Source organism: Chanos chanos, chromosome 5 (assembly GCF_902362185.1).
Source record: "Chanos chanos chromosome 5, fChaCha1.1, whole genome shotgun sequence".
In the NCBI taxonomy this organism is placed as follows: Eukaryota; Metazoa; Chordata; class Actinopteri; order Gonorynchiformes; family Chanidae; genus Chanos; species Chanos chanos.
In genome coordinates this window covers 43,873,675-43,900,840 of record NC_044499.1, presented here as the reverse complement: position 1 = coordinate 43,900,840, position 27,166 = coordinate 43,873,675, and the positions used below count along the sequence as shown (strand labels likewise).

General features: G+C 42.0%; 1 protein-coding gene across 1 annotated transcript in view; it reads right to left on the bottom strand.

Moving 5' to 3' along the window:
* Positions 1-534: 534 nt before the first annotated feature.
* The window catches only part of lrp2b (low density lipoprotein receptor-related protein 2b), a 37,681-nt gene continuing 11,049 nt past the window's right edge, over positions 535-27,166 (bottom strand). Inside the window, exons 22-80 of the mRNA XM_030775076.1 lie at positions 26,890-27,129; positions 26,475-26,597; positions 25,953-26,069; positions 25,352-25,729; positions 24,915-25,163; positions 24,502-24,710; positions 24,228-24,412; positions 23,834-24,062; positions 23,168-23,345; positions 22,936-23,064; positions 22,628-22,794; positions 22,304-22,447; positions 22,023-22,132; positions 21,723-21,900; positions 21,305-21,518; positions 20,909-21,145; positions 20,545-20,739; positions 19,168-20,088; positions 18,863-19,028; positions 18,474-18,632; positions 18,053-18,342; positions 17,492-17,692; positions 17,014-17,256; positions 16,724-16,849; positions 16,386-16,505; positions 15,889-16,020; positions 15,200-15,404; positions 14,765-15,060; positions 14,016-14,532; positions 13,751-13,903; positions 13,444-13,614; positions 13,076-13,299; positions 12,649-12,826; positions 12,151-12,347; positions 11,770-12,015; positions 11,511-11,639; positions 11,296-11,415; positions 11,057-11,173; positions 10,767-10,883; positions 10,235-10,372; positions 9,919-10,041; positions 9,467-9,595; positions 9,069-9,200; positions 8,725-8,850; positions 8,374-8,517; positions 7,920-8,085; positions 7,478-7,606; positions 7,009-7,229; positions 6,619-6,801; positions 6,292-6,411; positions 5,902-5,989; positions 5,663-5,727; positions 5,384-5,504; positions 5,203-5,281; positions 4,793-4,930; positions 4,438-4,530; positions 4,231-4,320; positions 3,648-3,707; positions 535-582 (exon numbers count right to left, since the gene is read on the bottom strand). Of these exons, the coding sequence (XP_030630936.1) occupies positions 535-582; positions 3,648-3,707; positions 4,231-4,320; positions 4,438-4,530; positions 4,793-4,930; positions 5,203-5,281; positions 5,384-5,504; positions 5,663-5,727; positions 5,902-5,989; positions 6,292-6,411; positions 6,619-6,801; positions 7,009-7,229; positions 7,478-7,606; positions 7,920-8,085; positions 8,374-8,517; positions 8,725-8,850; positions 9,069-9,200; positions 9,467-9,595; positions 9,919-10,041; positions 10,235-10,372; positions 10,767-10,883; positions 11,057-11,173; positions 11,296-11,415; positions 11,511-11,639; positions 11,770-12,015; positions 12,151-12,347; positions 12,649-12,826; positions 13,076-13,299; positions 13,444-13,614; positions 13,751-13,903; positions 14,016-14,532; positions 14,765-15,060; positions 15,200-15,404; positions 15,889-16,020; positions 16,386-16,505; positions 16,724-16,849; positions 17,014-17,256; positions 17,492-17,692; positions 18,053-18,342; positions 18,474-18,632; positions 18,863-19,028; positions 19,168-20,088; positions 20,545-20,739; positions 20,909-21,145; positions 21,305-21,518; positions 21,723-21,900; positions 22,023-22,132; positions 22,304-22,447; positions 22,628-22,794; positions 22,936-23,064; positions 23,168-23,345; positions 23,834-24,062; positions 24,228-24,412; positions 24,502-24,710; positions 24,915-25,163; positions 25,352-25,729; positions 25,953-26,069; positions 26,475-26,597; positions 26,890-27,129 (10,703 nt within the window). The remainder of the gene's footprint in view (positions 583-3,647; positions 3,708-4,230; positions 4,321-4,437; positions 4,531-4,792; positions 4,931-5,202; positions 5,282-5,383; positions 5,505-5,662; positions 5,728-5,901; positions 5,990-6,291; positions 6,412-6,618; positions 6,802-7,008; positions 7,230-7,477; positions 7,607-7,919; positions 8,086-8,373; positions 8,518-8,724; positions 8,851-9,068; positions 9,201-9,466; positions 9,596-9,918; positions 10,042-10,234; positions 10,373-10,766; positions 10,884-11,056; positions 11,174-11,295; positions 11,416-11,510; positions 11,640-11,769; positions 12,016-12,150; positions 12,348-12,648; positions 12,827-13,075; positions 13,300-13,443; positions 13,615-13,750; positions 13,904-14,015; positions 14,533-14,764; positions 15,061-15,199; positions 15,405-15,888; positions 16,021-16,385; positions 16,506-16,723; positions 16,850-17,013; positions 17,257-17,491; positions 17,693-18,052; positions 18,343-18,473; positions 18,633-18,862; positions 19,029-19,167; positions 20,089-20,544; positions 20,740-20,908; positions 21,146-21,304; positions 21,519-21,722; positions 21,901-22,022; positions 22,133-22,303; positions 22,448-22,627; positions 22,795-22,935; positions 23,065-23,167; positions 23,346-23,833; positions 24,063-24,227; positions 24,413-24,501; positions 24,711-24,914; positions 25,164-25,351; positions 25,730-25,952; positions 26,070-26,474; positions 26,598-26,889; positions 27,130-27,166) is intronic.

Here is a 27,166-nt window from a genome sequence, read left to right as displayed (position 1 = left end):
CTGGCATAGTATTGCATTGAACCACCAAAAATGATACTTTCTTACAGAAAAGATTGCACTGAACCGTTAGCAGACAGATTTAACTAAAAGAATATTCCAAATTTGAGTTTGGATGAACGAGGGACTGCATGCTGACAATCAGATATCTGAAAACTCAGTAACTAAACCTCAGAAGCGAAACCTCATATCCAATAAGACATAAAGATGCAGACATGCATTCCAACATGTCTTAAAATTTTTTTAAAAAATTGCACATACATGCACACATACACACACACACGCACACACACACACACACACACACACACACACACACATCAACATTTACGACATCTATTTGACTGAAAATGACTTTCCAATCCCAAGAAGTACTTGGCAAAAAAAGAAAGAATATCAAGTAACATGAAAAAAAAAAAAAAAAGATACAAATCCACGTGCCTATTTTCGTTTGTCTCCGTCTATAAAATTCTGTCTCTCAGTTTGAGGTGTTTTTCAGGATAACGCACGCCAAGGGGAACTCAGCATCTATCTGCCTCACCAGTCCGAGGATGAGCATTCCATCAGCTCTCCGACATTCACCATCTGAAAATGCACCGGTGAAAAAAAAAAAAGAAAAGAAAAGAAAAGAAAAAAAGAAAACAGACTGTCGCCTCCTCGTTGTCCCTTTAATAACTGAATCCTCCCCTTCGCTGCTTTGTCTGTGTCTGCAGAAGGGATTAAACATCCAACTGTGTGCTAAAGGGGAAACGCCTCCACGCTTCCTTACCTTACACTCTGGGTCTGTGTGGGTATTTCCTCTTCTGATGGAAGCCCCTTTCTGTCACTTTGATATGGTGTCTTGATTCGGTGTGTGTGTGTGTGTGTGTGTGTCGTGGCTGCTTACTCCACCGCTGCAGTTCCCTTTTCCTCCTGCCCTCCCCTTCTCTCGCTTTCTCTCTTTCAAACACACATTCACATACACACACACGCGCGCGCACACACACACACAGTTTTTAGCCCTCCCTCCTCCTATCTAGTGCTGTACCACCATCCCCCTCCTGTCCGTATTTGTGTTCTCTCTCTCTCTCTCTCTCTCTCTCTCTCTCTCCCTCTCTCTCTCTCTCTCTCTCTCTCTCTCTCTCACTCTCTCTCTCTTTCCCCTGTAGCATGTTGAAGCTGAGGGGCAGTGCTAACATTGGGCGGATGCAATAGAATGTATTGAATCATTATTCTCCACCCCTCTCGTTCCCGCCTCCTCTCCACTCAACACCCAGTCCAAGCCTAAGTAAAAAAAAAGCAAGTCAGTCACTGTTTATCATGTCTCTCTGCCCCCCCCCACAAACCATCCCCCTGGGAAAAGCCCTGGCTTAATAAGACACAGAGGATGTACGTGAGAATGAGACAGTGTAGTCTCTTCTCTTTGTTAGGATTCTTACATGGAAATACAGTGAGTCTGTGAGCCAGCTGGAGGTCTTTCCCTGTTGGAAAAGATCTTGTGCTTCACTCTTTAAGCTTGAGGGAAATATCACTGAGGTGCTGGGATAACAAATGGACACTTGACATACGTGGGGAAAGATTGGCCAATGTGTGTGTTTGTGTGTGTGGACACGCGCGTGTGTGCGTGTGTGTGTGTGTGTGTGTGTGTGTGTGTGTGTGTGCATACATGCACATGCGCTTCTCTGTCTCTGCCTTAGCAATTTTGCTTATTGATAAATGTTCATAAAATGTATTCACAAAAACCCATTTTGCATGAAGTGAATTACATTTTATTGCGTATATGATATAAGGCAATGGGATTCTTTGTATAACAATGTAATCAAAATAAGATTTAATTTACAGACTCATTTGACAACAAAATCAATAAACTGATCAAGAAATAAGCAATAAAACATATCTAAACATTACATCTATGAACACATATCACTATTTGAACTTCATTTATAAAAAGGCATAACATACAGAATGTATTGTCCAGTATTATTAATGTTACTAATGAATTTACCAACATCTTCAAATATTGGCTATAATTATACATTTTCTTCACATATTCACATGTCAGAAGTGCGATGCTTCAAGTCGTGAGAGAGGTTGTGCCATACTCAAAATATATAGTGTATGTGTGTTTCACGACAGACACTGCAGTAAAAACGGACTTAAACATTAGACTCTCCCGGTTCTTTCTTTACTTTCTTTGTTGAGTCCTGCCAAAAGAAAATGAGAATGAAAATATGAGTTTTTTTTCCCTTCAAAACATTACCCTAACAAAACAGACAGACAGACAGATAGATAGATAGATAGATAGATAGATAGATAGATAGATAGATAGATAGATAGATAGATAGATAGATAGATAGATAGATAGAGATATATTTAAAAAAACAGAACAAAACAAACACAAACAAACGTGTTTTTCTGTAAAGCCTTCCAGCCTGATGAGAAATAGGGAGCTTTTACCACACTTTATTGCTCTCCAGTGTAATAAACTCCACTTAGGCCTGAAAAGAGAGCTGAATCTGATCATGTATGGAACTAAAAGACTTGATGAAGCTGAGAGACTGATATGTACTGTCACTGGCCCTCACGGAATTACCCAAATCATGACAAATCTGGGTCACATACATTTTTTAAGCAGCCGTGGAGCAGACTTTTTGAGAAATGTAATAGAATCATTTCAGCATTAGCAGCATGTGAATCATGAAAACTAGGCTGTGGGCAAATTAATACTTTTCGTTCTCGCCAGTCAATAAGATATAGTAGGTTTTAGACATGTATATTTGGTATAGATGCAAATTTGACTTTCATTTAACATAATATCAATATACATAATGGCTAGTTTTATTTAGAAAAAAAATCTACTGTATATGAGTTAAAAAAATGTATATTTAAAGAGAAAGTCAATGATTTTATCTAAAACATTCTTTTGTATAAGATATCCAATTTTGGGACACAAAGCCATCATAGCAACAATAAAGAGCGTCTCCTTAGAAAATGTTCCCCCACTTAAAACACGGTGTTTAGGTAGGACAAATATATCACATCAAATCAGATACTGCGGTTCACTCAAGCACAACCACTCTGCAGCACACAAAGCATGCAAAGATCTCTCTCTCTCTCTCTCTCTCTCTCTCTTTCTCTTGCCTACGTACTACTATCAGCCATCAAGGAGACTCCAAGGTTATTCTCCTCTCCCATCACCTTTTTCATCAGTGAGGTAGTTCTCCTCTGCTCCCTTAATACCCTCGTGCCCACAGAGAGCTTTTCTAAGCAGGTACCTCATTACAACCCCCCGGTATACTTCATACTGCCCACCTTTTACCCTTTTGCTACGTGTGTGTATCCCTGTATGTGTGTGTGTGTGTGTGTGTGCATGCGTGTGTGAATGAGAGAGAGAGAAAGAGACAGAGAGAGAGAGAGAGAGAGAGAGAATCTTGGATAGCTGGAGACATGTCTGTGCTTTATACCCTGAGCTACAGTATGGTTAGAACACCTCCAGTCTCCTTACTGATGTTGTGCCCCCAAACGCAACATAGAGCCCACTAGGAGTCAAAGCTCCAACATATGCTCGTCCTTGCAACATATTCCACTTTGTGCTCTACAGCACTACAGTTGTCTCTCAACACTCACTTTGATGACTGAGTAAATTCATAACACCATTATATTTAGCTCACCGCATATACTGGGTTTGAGAATGTATCTGCTGTGTCCACTTCTTCCTGAGAGACATCCACCTGATTAAATAGAGGATGGAGAATTTTATGTCACATGCTCACATCAGAGGGTAATGCTGTTTGGCATACAATCTTATTTAGGAATCTGAGATTCCAAGCAGAATGTCCTCATCAAGAATGGGTTTTACTAGATAAACATGTAAGTATATTTTTAATAAGCACAGAATACTATCCCGGTTGTAATGCTGCTTCTACATAAATATATTGATATATGTTTTGAGGGTCTTTAAAAGGTAAGCATATTCTCTGTAACTGCTCAACCTATTATTGAAAATAGATTGAATATAATGAATATACTGAATCCAGTTAGTATTTAATCTCCCCTGCATCCATCTCTCTCTCTCTCTCTCTCTCTCTCTCTCTCTCTCTCTCTCTTTCTTTCTGTCCACTCCCTCTCTCACAGTTTCTCTTCCTCTCTCCTTTCTTGAGCAGTGAGGAGGAACTCCTGTGCGTGGGTGTATTTGATCTGGAAGAATAGGGGCTTATGCAGAAGCACACCAAAGGGGAATGAGTGTATGGATACCTCCACTTGTTCCGTTTCATTGGCCTCGCTGTCTGAACCCTCTGGTGTTTGGTCATCCTCTGTGTTGTATGCAGGATTTTCAAAAGCTCCCTATAATAAATGTAAATTAAAGAGGCACGCTGTATTAGTGATTTTGATGCAGATGTACAGATACAGGTGGAGATAAGGAATACATACACACAGAAGCACACTGAAACAAAGACTAACCTTGTCAAATGTTGGTTTAACTGATACAGCAGCACCATTGGATTTAGGCACCATAGAGATATCAGCAGCATAGACGGGATTCTCAATATTCTCCTACAAATCAGAAAATTCTCATCACAAAATCTGAATTCAGAATATAAACAAACAGAACAGCTAATCATGAGGGGTTTTTTTTCCCCATGATAAAAAATAAAAGTTTTAAGGTCTAGAAAGAAATAGCTTATTAGACATTATACTCTTCTGTAGTCAGTTGTATGTTACCAGTCTAAATGACAGTGCTCTCAAACTGCACCAGCCAAACACTAGGAGTAAACCTATAAACAGGTTTGGCCATAGAGGGCAGCAACACACATACTTTTGCAGCGCCTCTGAAGGCAGGGACGGCAGTTGCTACGCTGCGGGGAGTATAGTCCTGTCCGCCAGCCTCTGCTGTATAGGCTGGGTTCTCAAAGTTCTCGCCTGCTCCCTCCAGCTCCACTGCTGTGGAAGGGTTCTGAAGCAGACCAACGAGGTAAGAGAACCAAAAGCTGAGATGTTCATAATTACATTTATAAACAGCCATGCACTCAGCGCTGTTAAAAAAATTTCACATTTCAGTGACAATTTCTTTATTTTGTCTGTTTAACATTATTACTATACTCCCTGTAAGCAAGACAACACTGGCGTTATGGTTTGAGTCTGTGACAAAATTAAAAGGCTACAGCTTAGTGATTATTGTAAAAATAACATTATGAATAAATGTTTAAAACTCAAGAAAAGACAAACCACTGTGTTGGTGATGCTGTGGTCTGTAGCCTCTATTCTGGCTTGTCCTGTGCTGTCAGCAGGGGGTGGGGTGGCACTTCTGTTTGTGACAGACAGGACACCAGAGAATCTGTCAGTCTCATGTGTACAATAACAACAGGTTTGGCCACATGTGAGGCACCCTAAATCCCTTCCATCTCACCTGAAATGGGGAATACTCATGTTCTGAAATGTTTCCATGATTTTAGGTTTTCTCTTTACCGTGTAGACCAAGGCTCCGAGCAAAATAATAATGAGTGCTGTAATGCCGATGGCCAAGCCAACTGAACGGGAAGAAGAGAGGAGTGGATACGTGAGTGGGAAGATCAGGGGGCCATCTTCATGAGCGGCGATTTCTTTTCAAGCTATTGTATTTTATGAGCAGTTTCAGTGCGATAAGGACACCAAAAAACAGATGAATAGTAAGAGGATCAGTGTTTACCTGAGGTGGCTACTGTATTATAAATGCTAGTTTGGCAGAAATCACCCTGCCAGTCTGGGGTACACCTGGAAATTAAAAAATGACAATCAGTTTTATATTTCATCCATTCATCCAACCACTGATAAATGCAAACATACATACAAATATGCACAAATACATATATACATAGTATAGTTATAGAAATGTTCAGCTGCAGTTAAAATAATGAAAAAGAGCGTTTTCCATGATAGTCGACATACTTGCAGAGGGCTTTGTTGTCATCAAAGTAGCAGGTTCCTCCATTCTGACACTGACATGGAGGAGGCATGGTGGCAGGGGGCTCAAAACCTGAGCAGATTAAGAGGACATACCATAAGCTGGTGACACATTGCTCAGGGTGTGAAAGGATATCTGATGATGACCAGTTTCCAGGCTAAAACATGAACCATGCACTACACTAACTGACTCATCATTACAACAGGATAGAGAAACTTCATTCATTTCTTGTGTCCTCATCAAACGAATGAGGATTGCTTCTGACCTTGACCACAGGATTTCGATGAGGCAAATGGTGCGGGAAAATGTTCTAGACTGTTTTGCACGGATGAAGAAATAAGCGATCTGTAAACTCCATAAAGCAGAGAGTGTACCTGCATCACATTCAGTGCTACTTCCAGGTAAGAAGTTGGTGCCTTCAGGGCAAGCGCAAGTATAGCCTCCGGGCCGCAGCAGGCAGAGGTGACTACATGTGCCCTTACATGGATTTTTCACTGTGGGCAAAAAAATGGCAGAAATATCAATGTAGACATAACTGGATTAAACTGGATTTCTTTTCTGAGGGAAGCACTGTTCTGCTAAACTGTATATCTATCATTCTGAGAATAAACCAGGAAGAGCAGCCTTCTCAGATAGTTAATGGGGTTACATTTCTGTTCGGTTCAGGATGATTCCATGCAGTGTCACGTGGTTTGACTCACTGTTTATGGAATTATATTTCTGCTGTTGGTAGATGTTGATTTGCGTGAGCCAGGGTCCAGCTGTCAGCAGCTTAGTCTTGGCCGCTTTGCCAAATTTATCCTGTTTAAACACCTCTCCTGTCTCCTGTGTGCTCCAATACACATGGTCCTCAAACACATTCACACTAAGGGGGTTCCTCACATCTGAGGGAGAGCGGAGCAAAAGACAGAGACAAACAGAGAGGTGAGAGAAAACAAAGAAAGAACGACAGAAAGAAAGAGAGATGGGAGGATCTTATTCAGACATTTCTTTATTCATAGCATTTGTTGGGACAGCTATTACTGTTACTTAGCAAAGCATTTTGGCCGAAACACAGAGCCAATGGACAGGATCTCATCCAGTGCGCTCACCTATGAAAACTGCTATCCGTCTATCCTCTCCAGTTGGAAGCACAGACTCAATGTGACTCTCCTTGGCATCAGACCAGTAAATGCGGTCGTTGTTGGTAAAGTCAATGGACAGGCCTGTGGGCCAACCCAAACCGGTTTCCACCAGAACTTTCCTCCCCTGACCATCCATCTGCGAGGCCTCTATCCGTGGTGTAGATCCACAGTCAGTCCAGTACAGCATCCTGAACCAGACCAAAGAACCAAAAAGAAGAGCTAGTAACTTATGAGTTGCAGATTTAAATTTCAAATAAGTAATTGTAGACAAATGAACTGATGGTATGAAGTTGGTACAGGGAGGATACAGTAGACATGCAGACTTTTAAAAACAGTTACTTAGGGATTTCACATGGTGAAATTAGCATATTTTCTCATTCCAGGCAAGCAACAATACAGTCTTCGTGAAGGGAAGTGTTATGTCATCAAATCTCACCCAAGTCGGGGGTTGACTGCTACTGCATTGGGTTCCCCAAGGTCTGTCTTAACCAGATGCTTCCTGTAGCGCCCATCCAGCATGGCCACCTCTAGGCGTCTGAGCTTTGAGTCTACCCAATACAAATTCCTACATGCACAAAAACAAACAAACAAACAAACAAGGACCATTACTCATTTCAGCTGAAAAGCATGACGAAATATAGCTTTTTAAACATAATTGTATAATTTTCTGTCATTTTATGTAGTAAAATCGATGACATTTTTTGTCATTTTATGTAGTAAAATCATGAATTAAAATGTAAACCTGAAGAAGAAAATGTTCCATGAACCTTTTAAAACACAAGTATATTATGACTACTGTACCAACAGAACTCTGAAATTTGTAGCAGTCTATGATGACAGAAAGAGACTGATATCACAAAAGAACTCCTCTCTCTCACCTGCCAACCCAGTCCACTGCTATACCATTGGGCTTGGTTAAATATTTGATGTCCAGATCAACTGCAGCAGCTATATTATTACTGTGATCATCGACTGTGGGCAGATAAGCTCTCTTTATACCCCCTGGCGATGAATCCTTCCCCTCCACAGTGAAATAAACCACACCTATGGCACAGAAAGATCATTAAAAAGTGTTTAGAACATTCCGGCTTTCGTATACTATAAAGCAGTGGGAGAGATAAAATGAACAAGTCTAACTGTGTCCAAAAGTTAATCAGTTTGTACTTGTGTAAAACTAGTGTAATATTCTGTTGTAAAAGAATATGACATTATGATGTGATTGCACAGAGTATTACTGTCAACACTATGTTAAAGATGCAGCTCAAATTCCGGAACGTGAACCAATATATACATATCTATGACTTTGCCTTGAAGGAAGCTAACACATCTTACTGAGTCCAGTGTTGTTGTGATCCCAGTCATAGTCAAGCGCCACAATGCGTTCGTGTTCCTGAAGGAAGTCATGGTATTCCTCAGTCTGCAGGTTAAATCTGCGAATGCGGACGTTCTCGGGCAGCAAAATCAAAGGTGCAGCACCTGAGACAGGAAGAGAAGCAAAAGTGGAACATGCTCACGCACACACACCCCTGCCCTGGTTGTCACAAACACGAAAACACACATGGTGAACGGCTACAGTTTTCACTGTTTATGCTACCGTGTATTTATCTACTTGGCTTCATCTGACTGTATAAGCTGTTATTTCCCATCAGCGCACTGATGCCCTCCTGTCATCTCAGGCCTCACCTTCAGCCTCGCATGCGTTCCCCGTGCCCACCTTCCGGTACCCTGGAGCACACTCACACTCATACCCGCCTTTTTCGTTCTTACAGGCCTGAGGGCATGTACCATGTATCGCACATTCATTTATATCTGTGAGAGGATCAGGAGAAAATGCTTTCAGAATTAGCTCATCACTTTGTTGGTCTGCCTGTAATACTCACACCCATGGGGGAAAATTGCTTTCAAATTTGCAAACATGTACAAACAAACAAGTGTCAGAAAGTTTCGTGATAATGCATCCTTTATGTGTGTGCGTGTGTGTGTGTGTGTGTGTGTGTGTGTGTGTGTGTGTGTGTGTGTGCGTATACCGTTGCAGTCGAAGGTGTTGTCTGGGTCCACACTGTAGCCTGGTTTACAGGAGCAAATGAAGCCAGTTCCATTAAGATTTGTGCATTCATGTTGGCACAGTTTCTCATCGCACGTCCGGTCATGGCCAAAATCTGAAATGTGATTTCAGATTGTGATATCATTTTAAATCAAATTACTATACTTTAAGGTCAGGTTTCTTTAATTCACTGTCATTTTCAGGTCTATGAATGAGGAAAACATAAACAATAAGCAATTATCTGATTTCAATGAACGAAGACCTATGTACATATTTGCGAAAATTAAACACTTGCTACATTAATTGTATCCAGTTTACGGTATCCACTGCATAACATTTGCTTCATGGGTAAAATACGGTATAGATATCCAAAGCACTCACAGCAGCCAAGCTCATCAGAGAGGTCACCACAGTTGTCATTGTGGTCACAGACATAGGGTAAAGCCACACAGTTGCCATTGGTACATTTAAACTCTTCAAGGGTACAAGGGGCACGAGTTGGCTCTCGACCTACAAACAAAACACATGCCATCTCACTCATTTACGCATTTAATGATTTATACAACCATCTCATACCACAAACTGACATATTGTTATGCCTTTACAATTCTTTAAGCCTCTCCAATTGTATAAACCTGTGATAGAAGAGATAATAACAGCACTGTCCTTCTCTTAATAGTCAAGTTACGCATACGTGAACTGCTCTGGTAATTAATCGTATGTCAGCACAACGTAATGGTTGTGAGGGGATGAGTACACTAGTGTATGTAAATAAAGGAAGGTTCAGTGAGGTAATGCACTGCTGTGTGTTGAGAGAGGCATGTACTCCTTACAGACATCTTCCTTTTCATCCGTCCCATCTCCACAGTCATCCTTCTGATTACACATAAGGCCAGAGTAAATGCAGTAGCCGTTGTCACAGCGGAATTTATCCGGCATTTCACAAGTGACATTCCCTAAACAACAACAACAACAAAAAAAAGAAAAACACACATACATTTAACATAATGTGTGTTTTTGAGATGAGTTTCTATATATCTCCCATGCAGACTTTCACATAAAGTTATGGGGTTTTTTTTGTTGAGATGTGTTTTTTTTTTTCATGTGAATTGCAGGTCAGAAGACCAGATTGTAGAGGCGGTTTCATACAGCAGAGGCTGAGATCCTCGTCCGAATTGTCCCCGCAGTCGTTGAAACCATCACACACAAAGTACTGGTTCACACACAGGGTGTTCTTACACTGGAACTGGTGAGAAGGACACCACCGCCCCCCAGGGTAGCGTGTTGCTAATTATACCAACAGGAGAGGAAGACGGCGTCATTGGTAATCCTTGCTTAAACCGTAAAAACATTTTGCTTGAGCCACCTCTAAATAACAAAAACCTAAATAACAATGCATACAGTCATGCAAAAAACAGGGTGTAAGTACAGCTGAGTAACACAAACAGATCACGACTGCTAGACAACAGCAGCCTCGTAACTGCCACAGATATAAAGAGCGAGAGGAATTAAGGGTAACCTGACTGTGTGTCACAATTTTGAAAAAGAGAAATTTGGAATGAGAGGGGTAATATGAAATGTGTGAAGTCATCTAAAAGGTGAGGAATCGTTTGGAGCGAGGTTTAGTTTAGATGAACTTATTGTTGCTCAGTAATTCTGTATGAGCTGTATGAGCACTCACGGCAAGTGGTTTCGTCGGAGAAATCCAGACAGTCTGCATGCCCATCACACCTCTGGGAAGCGGGGATGCAGTGTCCAGACGCACAGCGGAATGTACCCGGACGACATGTCAGCAGTTCTGAAAGATATATTCATAAATAAATCACGAAATCTTTTATACCCTCAAAACTCTGGGATCACAATGAAAATGTCTGATTGTGTGCTACCATCACTCTCCGATTACAATTCAATTATAAGTCACACATTACTGCATAATTTTCTAATTATGGATGAAGATGGGCTCATATTTACCGCAGTCCCTTTCATCTGAATTGTCTCCACAGTCGTTGTTATGGTCACAGACCCAAGAACCAGGAATACACTGCTGGTTGTCACAGCGATATTCACTCTCAGTGCAAGGTCTGGGTTCTAGAGCACACGAACACATATATACAAGGTATCAGTGATAGTCTCCACTAACATCATCTGGAGAAGTACTGTGAAGTGAAATTCCAGACAGTTCTACAGGGCCCCTTGATGAGATTGCTCACCACAGTCTCTCTCATCAGATCCGTCCCCGCAGTCGTTATTCCCATCGCATTGCCAGCGCACGGGAATGCAACGATGGTTATCACAGCGGAAATCTCCCAGTGGGTCACAGGTCAGTGCATCTGGAAGAGTCAAAAGGTAAAAGCTTTAAGTTTAAGTTTTCAGGTGCTCATATATACCAGAGGTCTGATCTATGTGTTTGGTGGGGGGAACTCACCACAGTCCTTCTCATCACTGTTGTCGATACAATCATTAGAGCCATCACACACTGCCCACTGAGGAATGCAGCGATAGTTTGTCTCACAGGCGAACTCAGTGTGCTCATCACACTTATGACCAGGACCGACTGCAGAGAGAAGGAGAGAGAGAGAGAGAGAGAGAGAGAGAGAGGGGTGGGATGAAAGAGGGTGGTAATGTTTGACCGACATTGGGAGATTTTCTCTCGTGGCCCTGACCCTAAACAACAGAACACTCACTGCATTGTTCATAAGGTTCATCTGAATTGTCTCCACAGTCATTCTGGGCATCGCACACATAGTCCTGTGAAATGCAGTGTCCATTATTGCACTGGAATTGTCCCGGCCGACATGTCTTTTGGTCACAGCTCTCCGGTCCCTCATCACTACCATCAGTACAGTCAGAGAAACCATCACAATGCCAGGAACTGGGAATGCATTGTTTATTCTTACACTGGAACTGGTTCTCTTGACAACGATGGTCACCTAGGAGACATTTACATTCAAATATGTTTAAATATGAAAGCATGCTTTTGAGGAAAAATACTTAAACGTTGATATGTTAAAATATGACTGCTATAGACATGATAAAAGTAAAGGCCTTAGAAAGTGAATGCATACTGCAAAGTGCCTCATCCTCATCAGAGCCATCGGGACAGTTAGGAGTGGCATCGCACACTTGGTTTGAGTGGGTGCAGTTACCATCCTGGCACTGAAATTGACCAACTGGGCAGACCCGTGGTGGGCATGTCTGAGGCTCATCAGAACCATCCCCACAGTCTGACTGACCATCACACTTCCACCAAATAGGAATACACCTGGAGAAGAGAAGAGAAGAGAAGAGAAGAGAAGAGAAGAGAAGAGAAGAGAAGAGAAGAGAAGAGAAGAGAAGAGAAGAGAAGAGAAGAGGTAAAATAAATATGACAAACTTAGGTGTAGATAGTATTAAACACATTAAATGATTTACCAGCACGTCAACAAATGTGACCAATAACATCAGAAAATGTTCCTATAATTCAGACAATTACACGTCTCACTCCACGAGATCAGTGATAAGGTTACAGAAATATTAATAAGACTGTAGCATCATAATAAAAACCGAAGGACGTGCTGACTCACTTCTCATTGTCCCCACAACGGAACTGCGTGCTGGAACAATCAGCGACACACTGGATTGTAAATCCCAAAGAAATTGCAATGAAGTGATCAGGACATTCACAGCTGGCACTGGTGCCACCCGGTCCGATAAGACACAGGTGACTGCAGGTTAGATGGTGTGTTGTGCAGGGGTTCTCACCTACAAAAGCATACATATTTTCAAGTCTTACACTGCACATATTAAACAGTACAAACAATATTCAAATAGAAAGCAAGTAGAAAGCACATTCACATGTGTTAATCTGTCGCGTATGCATATAATGAAACTTAAATGAAGCTTTATATGAAGAAGTGAATCAACTACTATTAAATGGCAGAGTCCCCGAAATATACTGGCATATTTATTTGTGGGAAGATAGCTCTGTAAATGGTGAAAAATCTCTCGTACTGCGTGGCTGCCTGTACGGGTGGTACACGTGGATGTCGTAAGGACGGTGTGTGTTGTTGCCCATGACGATGCGATTGGCGCCTGTATATTTGTGGGCCCGTTCAACAGTGTGCGTGTTCCAGTCAGTCCAGAATACGAAGTCTTCAAACAAGGTTACAGCATAGGGATGTGGCAGAGTTCCAGCTATAGCCCTGTGTCTGTTCTGGCCATCCATGTCAGCATAACTATGGCAAAAGGAAGACTGGAGTCACAACTTTGGTAGTGCACATTACACCTGCCATTTGTACAGCAGTACAACATTGTCCCTTGATATGACAAATGTAGTAAAATATGAATAGTACATAGAGTAGATTTCCCTAAACACTCACTCTAGGAAGCCTAGGTGAGAGTCAGCAAAGAAGATCTTGTTGGTGGTATAGTCAATGGTCAGTGCACTAGGCCACTCGAGTTTGGTAGTGATGATGGCTGACGCGTTGGACCCATCCATGCCCGCCCGACCAATGAATGCTCTGGTCCCCCAGTCTGTCCAGTATAACCATCTGAACAAGAGTGGAGGGACAAAGAGAAAAGAGCAGAGGATATGAGTTGTTTAGAAGTTAGAGGGTACAATTTTGTGAAAAAAGCCCTTAAATATATGTTGTTCATGAAAGGGATTCTTTAAGACTCTTTATTTACCCGTATTTTGGGTTGACTGCAATGGCCCGGGGCAGGGTGAAGCAATAAGTGGAGTTGGTGTCAACACAGCCACTGAGAAGCTTCTTGCGGAAGCGGCCATCAAGTTCAGACACATGAATTGCACCTTGGAGACTCTCTGACCAGTACATTTTCCTGTTAGTAACAAATAAAAAAAACCCACAACAGGAAGTGAGAAAATGGAATAAAGAAAAATACATACCAATGGAACTTACACTCCCGGTCATCTCAAAACCTGTTGGCTTACCGTCCCACCCAGTCAATGGCAAGGCCCTCTGCTCCAACCAAATCCTGATCAACTATGACCTCTCGTCCTGTTCCATCCAAAGACATCCTCTCTATGCGACCAGCATGTGAATCCAGCCAGTATATATGCTGCTCATAAGAGTCAAAGTCCAGTGCCACCACATTAGAGAGTCCTTGTATTACCACAGACATTGATGAGCCATCTGTGTTGAGTTTGCGAATGTAGTAGCGGTTTGTGTAGAGCAGGTAAGGAGCGATACCACTGTTCTGTCGACAGGTACGGCCGTCTGGCTCACGTATGTACCCTGGGGCGCATTTACAGTAGAAAGAGCCGACTGCATTCTCGCAAATCTGACTGCACACGAACGGCATCTCTCGACATTCGTCCACGTCCTCGCATGCCTTTCCATCTGGCATCAGCCGGTAACCATCACGACATGAGCAATAGTAGCCTGTCAGGGTGTCTGTGCAGTTCTGAGCACACTGATTCACTGCTGGGTCGAGGCATTCATTAATCCCTGTGACCCAAAAAGGTCAGAATATTTAGAGAGGTGTTGACGAGAAGGGAAAATAAAAAAAAAAATGGAAAAAAGCAAATGGAGAGAGAAAAGGAGAGAGAGCAAGAGAAGGAACAAAACGCAAGAGGAATGGATTAGAGAGGATGAATCTTGTTATCTAATAAAGTTCCACAAAACGATGTAACTCATTAACAGCACCTATCAACCAACCACACAGAATTCCCTGTCTTACCACAGCCCTTCTCATCACTGTTGTCTGAGCAGTCCCTCTGGTGGTTGCAAACTTTGTGGATGTCTATGCACTCTCCAGATTGACACATGAACTCCCCGGGGGCACAAGTGGGAACAGGAGTCCTGCACAAACCGTCAAGTTCATCGGAACCATCTCGACAGTCAGCTGTGCCGTCACATACAAACATGGCCGGAATACACATTCCATTCTGGCAGGTGAACTCATGACTGGCGCAAGTATCGTAGTTACAGCCAATCTCGTCGCTGCCATCACCGCAATCATTCACACGATCACAACTAAAGAAGATACAAAATACAAATAAAATGGAGTCAAATCTCTCTGTTTTGAAAGAATGCAGTAGGACCATAAACATATTGATAAGTAGAAAGCTCTTTTAATTCAGCAGTAGGTTTTTGGACTGGGTACAGGACATACTGGAAGGGGACCAGAATACACAAGCCATTGGCGCAGGCAAACTCGTTCATGTGGCAGGTGCGATTAGGGCAGTTCTGAAGTTCATCTGCAGCATTTGCACAGTCAATCTCCCCATCGCACACATAGCTCTTTGAAATGCAGCGTGGCCTTCCAGGTACCCAGGGGGGTGGACAGGTGAACTCGTTAGGGTGGCATGTCTTCAAATCTGAGAGTTTGTTAAACAGACAAAAATGGAAAAATGCAAACAAACCACACACCTAAACTTTCATGCAAACAAATCACCTCTGCTGAAGTATCCCTGATAAACCTTAACTCTCACAGTTTCTGCATTTACACTTACATGTCATGGGAATAAACTCATTTCTCTTGGGATTTTCTGGCCTCTTACTCCCTTAAATAGACTAACTACTCAAAAACTATATCCTGACCGCCCAGGTTCAGCCAGATGATGATGGATCTCCCCTTTCAAGGTTTGGTGTCTCTCAAGGGCTCATTTGAATTTAGCAACGAGGCATTTTCCCCATCGGCTTACATCTGCTGCCTGGGACTCTGAGGCCATGTGAAAATAGCTTTTGGTATAAATCATCTATCAGTACGTGCAGACAGGAAGGAAAGTCTAGAGTCAAAATAAAACTGTGTCTATTAAGATCACGATAAATGCTCAAAAGATGACTGTGTTTTTTCCTCACCACACTGTAACTCTGCAGCTTCATCGCTATCGTCCCCACAGTCGTTGTTGCCATCACAGATTAGAGTGGCAGGGATACAGTTGCCATTCGTACAGGTGAACTGATCAGGATGACATGTGTGAACCTGATCCTCTGTAGAGACAGAGAGGGAGAAAAGATAGGTCAGGATATAACACCAAATAGAAAAGAAAAAAAACAACAACCAAAGGGCCTACATTATGACAATTATTTGTTTTTAGATGATGAGTTGTGTGTTAATTATTATTAGCAATTAATTAATATTATATTATATTATATTATATTATATTATATTATATTATATTATATTATATTATATTATATTATATCATATTATATTATATTGTGTTATATTATTGAAAATGTTGGTGCTAATGTGCTGGCACTCTGTCTCTTTCTGCATTTTGTGGCAGGATAGATAAATATAAAGGTTGGTTGTAAGGTGGGATTGATAAAAAGAAAAAAGGTTGATTTCTCACCGCAGGTCAGAGGTTCATCACTGCCATCCACACAGTCTACCACACCATCACACACCCAGAACTGAGGAATGCATGTCCCCTGGTCACAGCGGAACTGGTCTGCAGAACATGTTCGACCCGCTGCCGAAAGCAATCAAAATCAAACTCAAAGAAACATTTTAGATTAAAATTTCACAATATCTTTAGAGCAATCTTTGGCATAAATCCGGGCCAGTTATTTTACAAATCTGGGGTCCCATTTAATCTCTACGATCTCTGTCGAGGAATAGTGAGAGAGATTTTCCTCCTCAACTGTATGAAAATCTTAAAAGCATATTTTCAAGGGGAATTAGACTTACCACAGAAGAGAGGGTTTTCATCACTGTTGTCTCCACAGTTGTTAAAGCCGTCACACAGGTTGTCAGGATATATGCAGATGTTAGTGGTATCACATTTGATATTACCAGGTGGGCATGTTCTATCCGCTGAGGAGAAAAAAGACAGCACAGAGTCATTAGCGTTCATCCAACCAACAATTACTGCTATATCCAAGATGACTAGTCTTAGTCTTCAGTAAACAATGCTAGTCTCCAATGATTGAATTTTCCATAAGAAAGGTTAAATGAACTATAAGTTCTGCATCACTCACGGCAGTTTATCTCATCTGTGGTGCCATTGTCACGGCAGTCATTGAATCCGTCACACACAAAGTCAGCACTGATGCAGCGTCCATTGGAGCAGGTGAACTCAGTGGTCGGATTACACGTGGGGAACTGGCAACCCTTTTCATCGCTATTGTCACCACAGTCGTTGGTATAATCGCACACGTAGAAGAGAGGGACACAGCGGCCATTGTCGCAGGTGAAGTCCATGGCTGAGCAAGTGTGGAAGGCTGCAGCAGAAAAACATCTGTCATGTCAAAGCATTGTAAAGCCAGCAAGTGATTTTTTAAAGTTTCAGTTTTAACAGCTCCAGAGATCTCTATAACAGAGCATACAAAACAAACAGAGAACCAAACTGAATTAAGACTGGTTAATATGTCCCGTCAAACTGGTCAGTATAATCCAGTCGGAAAATAACTCTACCAGTTTTATGAACTTGTGAAAGAGGTCTTTTTCACAACTCACCACACACTCGTTCCAGCTCATCAGAACCATCACGGCAATCATTGTATCCATCACATTTCCAGCGCGGGGACACACAGCTCCCATCTAGACAGGTGAACTGCTCTGGCTGGCATCGATGACCCTCGTCGCGAATACAGTCCTTCCCATTATTGGCCAGGTACCAATCCCCTTGTGGACACTGACACTCTGGGCCTGTGGGGCCTTAGATGTGAGAGAATGAGTAATTTCTGTGAGTTGTGTGCAGTTTTTTTAGCAGGCAGACAGACCTTGAAGTATAGAGGAATTGTCGGTCATTTAAGGCAGTTTACATATTTAACTTCTGAAAGGTGACACCATCTTAAAATTTGAAGATAACCCTCTGAATCACATTTTTGATTTTACTCAACTTGTGTTTTCTTCAGATTACCTTAAAATTTTAAACTGGAGTCACAGTTCACATATTTTTTGTGTAGATATCGCAAATGGAAGCTACATGACAAAATTATTAAGCAATACTATTTGTATGAACCAAAAGTCAGCAATCAGAGTTTGACCTCTGTTCCCTGACACATAGTAACAGACCTGGGACACAGATATGGCTGCAGCCACCATTGAACAACTGGCAGGGGCTGGAGCAGCTCTCCTGTTTGCTGCCCGTGAACACATGAATGTCATGAGGTCTGTCCTGCAAGTTCTGCACTATGATCGTTACTCCAGAACCATCGTCTTTGTTGGCCCGATACAGACTATAAGTGCTCTGGTCAGTCCAATATATGTCTTGCTGGAACATGGTCATGGCAAAAACGTTCTGGGTATTGCTGACAATGACCTGTCTGTTCTCCCCTGTTAAAGATGAACGCTCAATCCTGTTCCTGCAGCCGATACAGAGAGAGGGAGAGTATTGTTAGAACTTTTACTGATGATATATTCTCGTACTGTGAAGCAAACCATAATGATTATCAACAACATTTTCAGTATATAATATCAAAGTCTGTACACTTACATCAAAGCATCAGCCCAGTAAAGCATTCTCTCTTCATAATCCAGGGTGAGGCCACTGGGCATAGACAGTCCACTACTTATGATAGGAACCCGGAAGTTTCCACCCAGTGTGGCTCGTTCAATCTTAGGAGGGCCTCCCCAGTCTGTCCAGTACAAGTACCTGCCAACAAAGTGTGTACTTAGATGAAGGTTGAGGAGATGAGGATGAAGTTCACAACAACAAGAACATCAGTGACTATTGTGGACAGAGGTTGTGTTTCTTCAACAATCGGTTAATCAGTTAATGTCCACAAGCAGTGAAGGAAATAAGACTAAGAATAACAACTGTAAGGGAAAACACATTCTCATCTACTCTAGGGCAGAATAAAAGAAATAGAAAGTGTCTTTTACCCATAACAAGGGTCTACCACAATGGCTAGTGGGCGGTCTGCATGTGCAATGAAGGAGCGGTTCTGGCCATCAATACCGATGGCCTGCACACTCTGGTTATAAAAGTCTGTGAAATACAAACGCTTATGAACCCAATCATAGGCCAGGCCTTCAGGTATATCCAGATCTAAGATGGAACACAGAGAGAAAGAAAGAGACAGAGAGAGAGAGAGAGAGAGAGAGAGAGAGAGAAATCTCATTACTATCCCATAATCATAAGTGCACACTCATTCTATTTGAAGTGGGAGAGAAGCCTTAGGTCTTACTGTCTGCAATGATGACAGGAGGGCTGCTGACAGAGGTTGTGGTTATATAGCCTATTCTGCTACTCCCTATGCCCATATACTGGCAGAAGAACACTCTCTTATCCTTGAAATCATAATCCAGAGCCACCGCAGTGCTCCCAACATGGAAAGTAGGGAAAGGTGAGCTGTGGTCCTCTGGGTCCAACCTGACACTGCTTACAGTATTTTCAGTAGTGAAGATGAGAAACTCATCAAGGCCAAAGCCACAGGATACACCATTACTTAGCAGGGATCCATGGGCACAACCACATTTGGGCTGCTGCTGTTCAGGTATGGCAAAGCAGAGCTGTTGGCATCGTCCGTTGTCCTCAAGGCATGGGTTGAAGGCCACCTGGTTGGCAGAGGTGGGTTGTACATGGGAGTCAAAGATAACAACATCCATCAGGTTGTCAATACCATCTCGGATCACTTCAGCCGCGTCAGTATTCCCAGGAAGCTTGCTGGCCTGAAAGAGCTTCCCAAGCTTCTGGTCAACCCACAGCATGTAGTTGCCCAATATGGAGATGCCATATGGAGCTGGGTAACGGCTTCCAAAGCGCACAATTTGACGCGCAGATCCATCTGCATGCATGCAGGAGATCATATCCAGCTTGTCATCCACCCAGTACAGAACGTCATTGGTGTAGTCGACTGTGAGACCACGTGGTGAGGCCAGGCTCTCTGACGCCAGTACAGTGCGGTTGCTTCCATCCAGCAGAGCACGCTCAATCTTTGGTGTCTGACCAGCGTCAGTCCAGAATAGGTATCGTAGCTTAGGACTGACCGCAAGGTCACGGGGTTGGTCCGCAGAACTTTTGAGAAGGATAAGACGGTCAGTGTTGTTCAGACGTAGCACCTCAATGTAGGTCTGAGTTTCATATGCATTTGTGAAGTACAAGTTTCCTGAAATGAGAGATACAGAATGGTGTAACATATTAGAGCACAGGCAGTTGTATGATATTTTTGTCTGTGTGTTTGATGTAAGTGAATGATTAATCAGCGCTCCCTTTCCGTGTGTACTTACTCTCTTAATTTTAACTAAGCAAACAAATAAAATTATGATAATGTCAATACTAGACATTCATATTATGTTTGTTGAGGTGTCATTGTAACACGCTCAGTCCGTTTGGAATTTTTTCTCAGTTTAGCGGAAGACGACTAAGGCAGCGTCCCATTATTCCAAAATTTCAAAGATATTTTGAAATATATCTGCCCTCTTTTAAACAATCCTTATTTTGAAATATTACTTAATGTAAGATATATGAAATGTGCATGAACAACAAGTAAGATTATTACAGTTGTGCTTTTTATGTTTTCTGGGGCTAAATATCCAAGATTTGATAATGTAGTATGATTTACCAGCAATCCAGTCCACAGCAAGGCCTTGTATCCCTTTGGAGCCAACTTCAGATGATGTGACAATGCCAGTGTAGAATGATCCATCTGTCTTTGCCCTGTAGATGCCTCTGTAGTATGGGTAAGGGCTTTGATCGACCCAGTACAGGTAGCCAGAGGGAACATGTAGGTCCAGCTTGTCAATCATAGAGTGGGACACTATAACGTAAATCATGGTGGTGACGTTATGTAGTGTTCACTTGTAATTATTTTCCTTCACAATTAACATATATATATATATATATATATATATATATATACATTATTTTTAGTGTAAAACTCAATGAGTGCATTATTAAATGAAAGTCAGGACGACGTGTGTACTCACTGCCTCCCACTGGTACCATGGCCTCAGAGTGGTCAGAGCTATTGATATGGAATCCTCTAATTTGGTTTTGAGCAGACACCACAGCAAACGAGTCATACTGCTCACAGCGGGAACCATCATGTGATAGGACAAAGCCTGTGGTGCAAGCACAAGTCTTCTGACCACCTGGTTTAGGTAAACATAGGTGAGGACACCCGCCGTTGTTTGTGCTGCAAGCGTTTGTGGTCCCTGCAGAGTCTGTTAGAGAGAGGCAGCAGAGATGGAAAGAGTGTCACAATCACTTGTGAAGAGGAAATTTTTGTCTTTGACTATGCTTTAACCACATGAATTTTTTACAAAAATGTATCCCAAACAAAATCATTTTCCTTGTTTGAATACTCTCAGTGGAGAACTCACTGTCTCTAGCATGCACTTTGAGGGCATGTAAATCAGTCAGGCCACTCCTCATCACCACCATGTTGCCCCCTGTGGTTTTGTCCACTCTCTCAATGACCTCATAGTCCAGATCAGTGTAGTAGAGGTAGTTCTGATACACAGTGATGCCCACGGGGTGGGACAGGCCATGCACGATTGTAATTCTAGTCACACCATCCATAGTGCCACACTCAATCTGCCAATTAAAGAACAAATACTGTGAGTGACGTGAACTTGACCCATAGTCTTATAAACACAATGGTGAACTCCACCACCTGAGATTCTACTTTATGTAAAATGTACATTTGGACAATACAAGAGCAATGTAGAGCAGGACAAGCTTAGCATTGTGAAAGCACATTCTGTTTTCTACTGGTCCTCTATTTCTGTTAATTCTCACCTTTCCTGTGCTGCCAACACTCCAATAGAGTTTGCTCTCTGCAATGTCAGCAGTGATATATTCAATTTGGCCAAGGTTTTCAGTGTAGAGGTTTTTAAGATTACTGCCATCCATGTCAGCACTGGCCACTTTTGCAGGAACTCCACTGTCAGTCCCTCTGTCTGTCCAGAACAGTTTCCTATAGTATTACATAGTTACAGAGGTTACAACCATAATAAGGCTCTGGTCTGAGCAAAGAAAGTGTAGTAATCAACAATTAATGTTTCAGCTGGAAGAGGGCTGATCTCAGTGAGTCTGTACCCTCTGGCAGGATCAAGGGCTATCCCTATTGGCTGTCCCGCTCCTTCAGGTTTGCCTGTGTTCGTGATGATTGTCTTCCTGTAATGCTGAAATCCATCAACTCGGATAACCTACAGGGAAGAGAAAGCTTAACATTCATAAAATCTCATACTGTTTATAAAATAACCCATCTCCCACAGTACTAAATAAGTTAGATTTGATTCAAGTTTTATGGCCTAGCATAGACAATACATGGCAAAATAACATTTTTTTTTTGTTTGTTTGTTTTTTTTTCTTTTTACCTCTATAGCTTTACTGTCGGGATTGGTATAGTACATGATACGACTTATCCAATCAAAAGCCAGACCAGAAGGTGAGCCAATGATAGCTGTTGGTGCAAACTGAGTACGATTGGTTCCATCTGTTTTCACTCTGAAAATGGACCTCTGTTTGACAAAAGAAATAGATGGTAATTTGCTTTGGAGAATTAAGATTTTAGAAACACAAAACATTGCTGTGTGATGTGAATTATTTGCAAATTTGTAACCTAAGTAATATATAGTAAGTAATATCACTAGTTTTAGCCTCTTAGTAGTTAATGTGCTGTGTGTAACTTGGTAACTCACAGAGCCCTCCACCCAGTAGACAAATTGCTCCTTGTCATCAAAGTCAATGTCTTTGCCCTTAGTGATGCCTGACACTGGAGTCATGGCATTGTCTGAGGTGTCATTGGGGTCAAGAGGGATCCCCATAATCACTGTGTCTCTGACCACCATCAGGAATGGTGTATCATCTGTGGCCAACAAACAAAGAAAGATTAAAGGACATTTCTAACCATATTAGAGCAGAATAAAGCATGGACAGGAATATATTATTACTAAAAAAAAAATAAAGCCTTAAGTTTAATCCTCATGCACTAAGTGGAGCATCTGACCTTTCGTGCAGGTACGGCCGTCGCTGTTGAGGTTCCAGCCAGACTGACAAGCGCAGACATGATATCTGGGTCTTTTGACTGACAACAGACAAAGTTGACTGCACTCATGGTTCTCACAAGGATTCCATGCTGAGTAGAAGAAAACAAAGTGTTAACAGACCAAAATACAGACTCACTTACATTGTTTGCCAACTTTAGGTGTCCATGGCGTGCATTAGCCACATAATCTGACCTGGGGGCTGTTTAACAGGGTGGCTCAAGACGATGCCCAATGGCTGGTAGATGCCAGACAGCGCAATGGTCAGATTTCCTCCATGAAATTTGTTGGTGCTCATGACCTGGTGGGAATAGTGTTCGCTCCAGTAGACGTCATCTTCAAAGATGGTCATCCCATGAGGGTGTTGCAATGCCTGAAAAAGATAGAACCAAGTCTACTCCAAGCCACCACTTCATACTATTTGGCAATCATAGAAAACTCATGTTATAGGCTTTATACTGGGCTGGCAACATTGGGGGTCCATGAATGTTTTGGATGTTATAATGCCCTAAGTCATTGTCATATAGCAATGTGAGACAAATCAGGTGTTAGAGATGATCCTTTCCTGAAAATTATGTGATTTGTACATAAAATATCCATTTTGGATGCAAAGAATGAGCTTCATTTTCTCAATCAAATTGTATCTCTAAAACACGTTATGTCACATGAATGCTCATCTTCTCTATCTCTGATCTTATAAATCATTGACAAAAACTTCAGATGGTAAGTGTCATGTTATGTGATTTGAGATGGAATGTACCCATAGGATTTAACCTGCAACTCCTCTTTCCCATGTTTTTTGAGGCTAAATTGTCATTTGTGAAGCTGGTTTATTCTATTATCTCTTTCTTTGATTCTCACCAGGTCACTTGCAAAGACTTGATGTCGGTTATTGCCATCGTAGTCACAGTAATCAATGTACTTAAGGTAGGCATCTGCAAAATAGATCCGTCTGGTAGTGTAGTCAATGGCTAGCCCATTAGGCCAGTACACCTTCTGAGTCACAATGGCTCTTCTTATCGAGCCATCCATGCCTGCCCGTTCTATCCGAGGGTTTTGTCCCCAGTCTGCCCAGAACATCAGATTGGTACTGGAAAAGTCAAAGAAATAAAAAAATTCTGAATCTAAATTCTAATTCTAAAACTTGCCTGAAAGACTTCTTACAGTGAAGAATCTCTAACAGTCATCTTGATAAATTTAACATTATTTACAAATTTACAAAACATGTTTCGTAAAACATATTTTCAAAGCATACTGGTTCCGAGGATCCAGAGCGAGTCCACGAGGGCTGGTGACATTTTCAGTGAGGAGAACCTTGCGGAAGCGGCCATCAAGAGTAGACACCTCAATGTTCTGCATCACAGAGTCAATCCAGTAAAGGTTTCGACCGACCCAGTCCACTGCCACAGTTTCCGGTACCATTAAACCTGTGGAGAAGAGCTGTGGAGAAGTTCACTGTTTAAGTATTAATTTAAAACTCAATATGATTGAGATTTTAGTGATTTTTTATGCATTTTGAAAAACCAAACCTCATGTTTGTCTGTGCCGTTCTGAAATGAACTATAGATCTTTTTCTCTGTGGAATCTGCCCAGTAGATCCTCTTGGTCTGATAGTCAAAATCCACTGTCACAATGCTGGAGCCGCTGACCAAAGGAATAATCAAGGGAGGACGGAGGTTGATGCGGTTGGAGACAATTTCATTGCGTCTGGCAACCAGAAGCATGGCCTCAAAAGGAGCTGGAAAAGATTTATATCAATAAGGATGACACATACCTAAGACTGAGGAAGCATTAATACCCAACAGAAATGATTTGAAGTGATCAATAGTAAAATGCCGTGGTACAAGAACATGAAAATCAAACAAGCAAAATTATATCACTTGAATATACTCTGTATTTTCCAAAAATTAAAGCTGGAGAGATTTTTCCAGAAGAGCCTTACAGCTGGCTTTACAGGTGCGACCATCAGGTTCTAGCTGGTATCCATCCTGGCAATTGCAACGGAAGGAGCCACGCTCATTGAAACACTCCTGGCTACAGAATCCTGGGATCAAACATTCATCTATGTCATCACATGTTTTTGAGTCATTCAGAAGCTGGAAGCCTGGCTCACAGGTACATTGGGCCCCAAAAGGCCCCTGAATGCAACCATGACTACAGCCCCCATTATTCACACTGCAGTCATCACCATCTGCAGTTAGCCAGAGAGAGAGAGAGAGAGAGAGACAGAGAAGAAAAATAATAAGTGAGAAAAAAAGAAATAGATTCAGACTGAGAAATTTCCGGTACAAGGCTTATAACATGAATACGTTTGCATATTTAGACTTAAATATCTTCTCAAAGTAAGTCAGAGTATTGATGTGGTTGTATGGTACTCACTGCAAAGGGGTGACTCATCTGCTCCATTCGGACAGTCTCTCTGGCCATCACACACCTTGGACTCACTAATACACACTTGAACATTTGGACAGAGCCATTGGCCTGCAGGACAACTGAAGGGAGGAGTGGGGCAGTTTCTTTCATCGCTCATGTCCCGACAGTCATTGTCTCCATCACACACCCAGCTCTGGGAGATACAGTTCCCATTGGCGCATTGAAAGTCGTTAGCCTGACAGGTCCGTGGCGGGCATCCATTGTGTTCATCAGAACCGTCCTCACAATCCGGATGCCCATCACATTCCCACTCACCCGGAAGGCAGAACCCATCCACCTGGCACTGAAATTCATCATCGTGGCACAGACCCGGCCCGCGGGTTGCTACCCAAAACAAACACAAGGATCAGATTCTGATCAAACAATCAAATACAACTTTAAGGTCTCCATCGTATAATTTACTTCATTATATACTTTCAAGTATTTCACACTATTTGTAGAAAAAGAAACACAAAAAACTCTGGAGGAGGAAACATGCTTTGAGCCTGAGAGCATGGTCTCTAAAGATGGACTTGTGATACGCATATGGCTGTTGAAATTGACTTACGACAGGTGGTCTCATCAGAGTGGTCCCTGCAATCATAGACTCCATCACACTGGTACATCAGGCTCACACACTGGTCTCCACTGAGGCAAGCGAACTGAAAAGCGCTGCAGGTGAATTCTAGACAGCAAAGTAAAAAAGTAAGATACATCACAGACTGTCTTGGTTCCTTTTTCTGTTTTCATGCCCAAGAAATGAAATTGAATTTCACACCTTTACCATCTCTGGAGAATGTATTATTTGGAGCATTATTATTCTGAAAAATAGTAGCAATTGTGATCTGAAGACTGAATTAAATGTTTAGACAAAGGTCCAAAAAGTTTTAAGAGATTCTGAGAAACTGGGATTCACTTGTGAAGACTGCATTAAATGTTTAGAGAAAGTCCCTAAAAGTTTTAAGAGATCCTGAGAAACTGTGAATAACTGTAAATGAAGTAGCAGATTTCTCTGGAGTAGCACATTTCTCTTGTAAATTTCCCTACTTTAAGCTGCAGGCCAGTAATATGACAGTCCAGCTCTTCTTACCGCAATCCTTCTCATCAGAGCCATCCATGCAGTCCTGGTCTCCATCACAGACATAGCTGTTGTAGATGCACCGGTGGTCCGGACAAAGAAAGAACCCAGGCAGGCAGGTACTGATTGTGGAGTCTACGAACCAGGTAGTGCAAGAATAAGTGCAAAAAACACCCCAGTTTATATTACAGTGCCAGAGTGACTGGATTCAAACATTTAGTAGTTTAACACCAGAATGTTGGAAGCTGGGCACAAGTACAATTTACTTTATTAGTATGTGGTATTGTAGAAAATCAATAATGGAAAGAAAAATCAAAGATCTATGGATCTGACAAAGGATCTCTTCTAGGTCTCTCATGCAAATTCACAGAGAAGCATTAAGACTAGTACGTAAATTTCAGAATCTCCTAGAATCCTCTGTACTCACTGCACTCTCTCTCGTCAGAACCGTCTCCACAGTCATTATCGCTGTCGCACACCCAGGACTTGGGAATGCAGTTACCATTGGAGCAAGAAAACTGATCCAAACCACAGGTGCTGGGAAGAAGTGTTGGACAGTTGTTTTCATCTGTCCCATCATCGCAGTCATCATGCCCATCACAATGCCAGTTAGAGGGGATGCAGTGCTTGTTACCACAGGTGAAAGCACTTGGTGAGCAGGTCATGCCTGAACAACACACATAAGGTAGAAGAGACAGAAAGAA